Here is a 7,010-nt window from a genome sequence, read left to right on the forward strand (position 1 = left end):
GCCAGGCCACAAAGGATATGATGCAGCCAGCCCTGATGAGACCTGATAGGCTAGGGTCAGATAGAAGGGGAGTAGGTCCTTCCTTATCAGTGGACTAGGGAGGGGTATAGGAGTAGAAGAGGGAGGGTGTGTGAGGCTGGGAGGAGATGAGGGAGAGGGCTATAACTGGAATACAAAGTGAATAAATTTTAATAAATAAATAAATAAATAGATAAATAAATAAATAAATGCTTAACGTCCTTAGTCATCAGAGAATGCAACTCTGTGCACAAGAACTACATGAGTCAAAGCAGACACAATTCAAAGCATTAATGAAGAAGTCGTGAGGAAGTCCCAACCTGAGCTGGGAATCTCCTGATTACAATTGGTTAGTGCTTAGTATGTGAGAGTCATTACTGTTCCAGGATACATGACCTGCTGAATTCAGATTTTAAAGGCTTATTCATTGTATTGTCTTTGTATCAAAACTTAATATATAGCTTGTTTAACTAATCAAATAAAAGCTTTCTTTATTTTATATGGATTCACTAGTATCTTTATTTTGAAGTATATTCATTAATCAGGAAATTTACAAATATTTTAAAGAGAACTAATTTTGACTTTAATATTGCCTATTCTGAGGTTAGCTTTTTTCCCATTCTGTAAAACCTTGATTTTAATCGATAGACATTATAATAAATCAGAATTTGAAAAAAGCATGTAATTTGCTCAACACACTCAATAATTGACATAGTTATTAAATAAAATTACTTAATAAATGTAGAAAAACTAATCTTGTAATTTTAGATTTCAGCCTTCTAACATACTTCAGATATTCTGCTATTCACTTGAACTCAAGGAACAGACACACAAGTTAGAATACCCATTTAATATCCTCAGCTCACCTTATTTGTATTCATTTTACCGTCAGTGATAAAACCTACAGGAAATGCTCCAGAAGAATTATGCTTCATTTAGCAAAGATTATGCCTCGTACAGTTAGAAATTAGCAAAATGAAAATACGGTGATTGATGGGAAAAACCTAAACAATACAAACAACTACAAACACAAACAAACAAACAAAACACCTTGGTTATTCAGGAATAGAGTCATTTCTGCTGTTGTTCTCTGTAATTATAGATAGATATAGAGATAGAGATAGAGATAGAGATAGAGATAGAGATATAGGCAGTATTTAAAACACTTTTGATCCTATTACCAAGAATATTTGTGATGTTGATGTTGAATTTGTTTTTCACACATGGTTCAGAGTTTTACTCTTTTGAAAAAAATAGTGTTGAAACTAATTCGCAAGTTTTTTACATTAAATTTTTGTTATATTTTAATAGCTAGTTACAGGTTTTTTATTTAAATCTTGTATCATATATTTTTTTTTATATCCAGAGATGTTTTTTCAGTAACCAAGAATGCCCAAGGCCCTGTCTCAATTCCTCACACCAAGAATGGCAAAGTTTGATTATTCATATACAATTTAAATACTAATTTTTTATAGTTTTTATTATCAGTTTTATTTTCTTGTGATAAGTTTCTCTACTGCAGACACTTTAAGGTTATATTTGGTTCCACTCATCTAATATTGTGTTGTATTGGCTCTGCTGTCAAATACACAAAAAGTTTTCAAGCAATGCTGGAAGTTATTTCTTTATTAATGTTTCTGGGCTTTTTCATTTTTCAAGCTATCTATTAGCCTAGATTTGCCTCAGACTAACCATGCAGCCCAGGCTAACCTTGGAAGCCTGATCCTCTTGGCTCTACATTACAATTCATTGTTGTTAGTACACTTTTGAACTAAATTTCATTTATGTTTCTTATGCATCTTACTCCCTTCCCCACCCCAGGCCCTTCCAACACCTCGATTCTAGGCAGGAAAGAAAGGAGGTTAGTGGGGAGAGAGGTGGAATTCTCTTTAGCTACTTCCTCATGGGCGAAGTTCTAGGGTTTCTTAGGGCACGTCCAGTCCTCACTGCAGGATATCTCCAACTTCTTCTCATCCAATTGCATCAACAGCCATCAGGAGCAGCATGGGGTGGGCCACCAGCAGCCTTCTTTCTTGGAGCGTTCCTTCTCTCTCTGGGCCCAGGCATTTTATTTCCTCTCCAGAGTCCTAAGATCTAAACTATCTGCTGTTAGCAAAGAGCCCCTCTCGAAGCATCAGGAGGCAAATAGTTTGTTCTGTGGACCATCTGAATCGGGCCCATATCTTATACCTGGGATCAACACAAAAGCATGTTTACACCCACAACACATTGTAATGTTGCTTATTGAATTTCATTCAATAATCAAAACTTAGTATAGGACTTAAAACAAATAGACTTTATATCTAGAAAGAAAACAAAATTATTCAGCACAGAGAATGGGAAATAAGGAATTATTATTATTATTATTATATGATATATTTATATAATTATGTATGATGTATATAATTATGTATGTAATGTATATAATAATTAATAGAATTATATTATCATAAGACCAATGTAAAGTATTCTATGGAAAATTGAAGATATCTAACATAAATGCACACACACAGAACTATACAATATAAAAGATACATAGAAATTATGAATTATTTGATCAATAAATATATGATACTGATTATTGTTATTGTGATCACATTTGAAATTATGTGAAAAGGAAGTAAAGTAGAATCAAAACATGAAATTCCAGGTGGAATGAAGGCATCTCCAGAATGCTCTGTTATACTGGGACCTCATTATCAAAGTGATATACTTCACTTTTGTGACATTATGATCAAAAAAAGGTTAACACAGTTTATAGAAATGTGTATGCAAATAAAATATTTGTCAATTTTAATATATAACAATTCATTTTCATACAAATAAATGCTCAGATACAGATGAATACCAGACAACTTCTTTTAAGCTTCAACTCACAAAACTAAAATTAAAACGACCCTAAGATTTCACCTTACACCTATCAGAATGGCTAAGATAAAAAAACCAAGTGATAACACATGCTGGAGAGGATTTGGAGAAAGGGGAGCCCTCCTCCACTGCTGGTGGGAATGTAAACTTTTACAACCATTTTGGAAATCAATCTAGACCTTTCACAGAAAATTAGGAATAGTGCTACCTCAAGATCCAGTAATAGCACTTCTAGGCATATATCCAAAATATGCTCAAGTACAACAAGGACATTTGCTCAACCATGTTCATAGCAGCTTTATTCATAATAAACAGAATCTGGTAATCCAGATGTCCCTCAATTGAGGAATGGCTACAGAAATTGTGGTACTTTTACACAATGGAATACTACTCAGCAATTAAAAACAAGGAAATCATGAAATTTGCAGACAAATGGTGAGATCTAGAAAAGATCATCCTGAATGAGGTATCCCTGAATCAGAAAGACACACATGGTATATGTTCACTTGTAAGTGAATATTAGACATAAAATATAGGATTAACATACTAAAATCTGTAAACCTAAAGAAGCTAAGCAAGAAGCTAAGAGGACCCAGGGTAAGATGATCAGTCCTCATTCACAAAGGCAAAAGTGATAGACATCAGAAGAGGGAGAAAACAGGGAATTGGGCAGGAGGCACCTAGAGGGCCTCTGAAAGACTCTACCCAGCAGGGTATAAAAGCAGATGCTGAGACTCATAGCCAAACTTTGGGCAAAGTGGAGGAAATCTTATGAAATAAGGGGAGATAGAAAGACATGGAGAGAATAGGAGGTCCACAAGGAGACAACAGAACCAAAAATTCTGGGCCCAATGGTCATTTCTGAGACAGATACTCCAGCCAAAGACCATGCATGGAGATGACTTAGAATTCCTTCAGAGATATAACCCATTGCAGCTCAGTGTCCAAATGGATTCCTAAGTAAGGGGAACAGGGGCTGTTTCTGACATGAACTCAGTGATTGGCTCTTTGATCACCAACCCCTGAGGGGAAAACAGCTTTATCAGGCCAAAGAGGAAGACTATGAAAGACAGTCCTTGTGAGACCTGATAGACTAGGGTCAGAAGGAATGGGAGGAGGATCTCCCTATCAGTGAACTGAAGAAGGGACATGGGAGGAAAAGAGGAAGGGAGTACTGGATTGGGAGGGGATTTGGGAGAGGGATACAGTTGGGATACATAGTGAATAAATTGTAATAAATTTTAAAAAATAGAATAAAAAGACATCCATCATCACAAAACCAAAATCAACTAAGACAACTGTCAGTGTGTTCATTCGCACTCAATATATACATTGCTACCCTTTTAGGTCTACACACTTTAAAAGAATTTTCCTATGCTACCACATTTCTTCACATTTTTTTCTGTTGTTGGTTTTTCGAATCCATCTCCTCTTCAGAGAAAAGTAGTTCTTTACTATTTTCTTCACTGAAACAATCATTTAAATGTATTTTTTTGTGTGTGTGGAGTAGGGTAACATTTAACATCCCGTGACTTCTATGAGAAGTTACTGTGTATCCTTTTTCCTGTCTTTCTTAGGGCATATTTTACATCTTTATTTCTCAAGCTGTATATCAAGGGATTCAACATGGGGATAATTAAAGTATAAAATATGGAAGCCACTTTATCAGTCTCAAAGGAGTGGCTGGTCTTAGGTTGCACATACATAAATATCAAAGTCCCATAGAAGACAGTGACCACTGTCAGGTGGGACCCACAGGTGGATAAAGCTTTGCGTCTGCCCTCAGCAGATTTCATCTTGAGAATGGCTATGAGAATAAGCAGATAAGAGACAAGGATAACCAGAAGAGAGGAAATCAAGTTAATAGCAGATAAAATTAAAATTATCATTTCAATTTCATTTGTATTTGAGCAGAGTAGAGATATCAAGGGAAGACCATCACAGTAAAAATGAGGGATAACATTGTAGCCACAGAAGGATGAAGAGAAAATATTTATGGTGACTATAAGAGAAATAAACACGCTATAAATGTATGGGACTGCCACCAGTACCCAACATATATGTTGTGACATGATGACATTGTAGAGCAGAGGGTTACAGATGGCTGCATAGCGATCATAGGACATCACAGATAGAATAAAAAGTTCACAGGCAATGAACAGAAGGAAAAAGGCTAATTGTGTAGCACAAAGATGAAAGGATATCATATTTTTGCTGACAACAAAATTTGTTAACATTTTAGGTCCGATAGCAGTTGAGTAACCAAGATCAGTGATAGCCAGGTGTCTAAGAAAGAAGTACATGGGTGTTTGCAGCCTGGAATCCACCATGGTGAGGATGATCAGGCCCACGTTGCCCACCAGTGAGACCAGATAGATGATGAGGAACAGTCCAAACAGTGGTGTCTGCAGTTCAAGGCGGTCAGTGATGCCCATCAGGATAAATTCAGTCACTACTGTGAGGTTTCGGCCCTCCATCCGGGTTTATTAAAAACAAGTTCTGAATAGAGACCATACCATAGTCAAGAGATTTCAGATATTATCATTTACTGGAATTTGTTATTAAAAGTAGATTAAATATGGTGTACATTAACATTTAAACTATTTTTAGAAATAAACCTACTACAACAAAGATGTACTATGCACATCTATGCACACACACTGGACAAACGTGTAGCTTTTAATGAACAAAGACATAGATAGAAATCTTCAGTTCTCAACTAGTGAGAAATTAATTAGAGAATAACATGATTCTTTGGCAATAATACTTGGTTCCTCCAAATGGGATGTGAGCTATTTCTTTAATCTAGTAGGTTAACAGTAGTCAATATGGAAAGCAATCCTCTTCTGACATCAAATTTATAGCACTGACAATATCCATGCTCAAACTCTGTTATTTTCAGGATCTATTAATGTTGCTAGATTGTAAGATGTATATGTATAGATGGATATATATATATATATATAATAAATATTCTATGTGTATATATGCATTTAAATATATTTATACATAAATATACCTATATTCAAAACCTTCAAATTGTAGATAGTCGGATTTACACAGAAATTGATATAATTTTTCTTTTGCTTTTATTTTTGAATGGTCACAATAAATTGTGACTTTTAACAATTGTATATTTGTAATGTCATGTAAGGTGCATGCTAATAACATTACACATACCTCCTGAAATATTTCATGAGTAGATCAAGAGAATCTTAAGGCATACAGGTGGAACATCCAGAGCTATTATAATAATTCCCATTAGTCACATGTAAGCTCACTCAGAGTTATCTTTATTTGAATTAACCAAAGAGCTTGTAAGTGAATCTGTGCAATGCTCTTACACACTGACCTATAAAATGTAACTTTTCCTTTGGGAATATAAGGTAAGATGTTTACATTTTTTGGCATATATAATATCAAGAAGTCTCAATATGACCTTTTGAAACTGAAGAGTTTGTGACCCTGGGAGCTCCCTGGACATATTTCACAAAGATGATGAAGACAATGATTTCAAACAGTTACTGGTTATATTACATTACCTGATTTTTTCTTAAATATGTGTGCACGCACATCCTACAGGTTAGGGGTGGGGCCTCTTTGCTAGATCTGTAATAATGAAAAGTTGAGGAATTGGTTATGAAGAACTGGGTACATACAAGCTACCCTAGTCTGTATCTATCTCAGCCAAGAGGAAATATTCATAGTTTGATTTTATTTTGAATTAATTTTTGCTACATTACTATGTCAGTAAAACTTTTAAGTGAGTTTCTTTTATATAAATTAATATTTTCCTGAGAAGGGACATTTTATTCTAACATAATCTATTTTATTGCCTTAAGTCAGACACAGGCTACAGCATTGAATCTAGAAAAATATAAAGAAATAAGGGGAAAATTAAGAGAGTTTGTTAAAATTCTCTTATTACCAAACTCTCAAAAGCTCCTTTTCAAGAAGAAGTACTATCTTACAAACAACATAATTTTTATAACAACATTTTAAGTATGTCTGCCCACTGTTGTGATGTATGTTTAATTTCTGGTTCTGTTAACTGTGGGTTATATACCACAAAACCAAACCAAACTGCCACAGTATGGCATTTGCATGGATGCAGTTGCAGGACA

The 7,010-nt window shown here is 34.8% G+C and overlaps 1 protein-coding gene across 1 annotated transcript; it reads right to left on the bottom strand.

The window, feature by feature from the left end:
* Positions 1 to 4,421: 4,421 nt before the first annotated feature.
* Positions 4,422 to 5,363, bottom strand: LOC129671487 (olfactory receptor 8K3-like). Its single transcript, XM_055600511.1, has one exon. It carries the CDS (start codon positions 5,361 to 5,363, stop codon positions 4,422 to 4,424), a length of 942 nt encoding a protein of 313 aa, XP_055456486.1.
* Positions 5,364 to 7,010: the final 1,647 nt, after the last annotated feature.

Source organism: Psammomys obesus, unplaced genomic scaffold (assembly GCF_907164565.1).
Source record: "Psammomys obesus unplaced genomic scaffold, mPsaObe1.curated_primary_1811, whole genome shotgun sequence".
Classification (NCBI taxonomy): Eukaryota; Metazoa; Chordata; class Mammalia; order Rodentia; family Muridae; genus Psammomys; species Psammomys obesus.

What these genes read in the sequence shown, in the direction of transcription:
- LOC129671487 (XM_055600511.1), bottom strand. Translation starts at nt 5,363, where the DNA reads ATGGAGGGCCGAAACCTCACAGTAGTGACTGAATTTATCCTGATGGGC.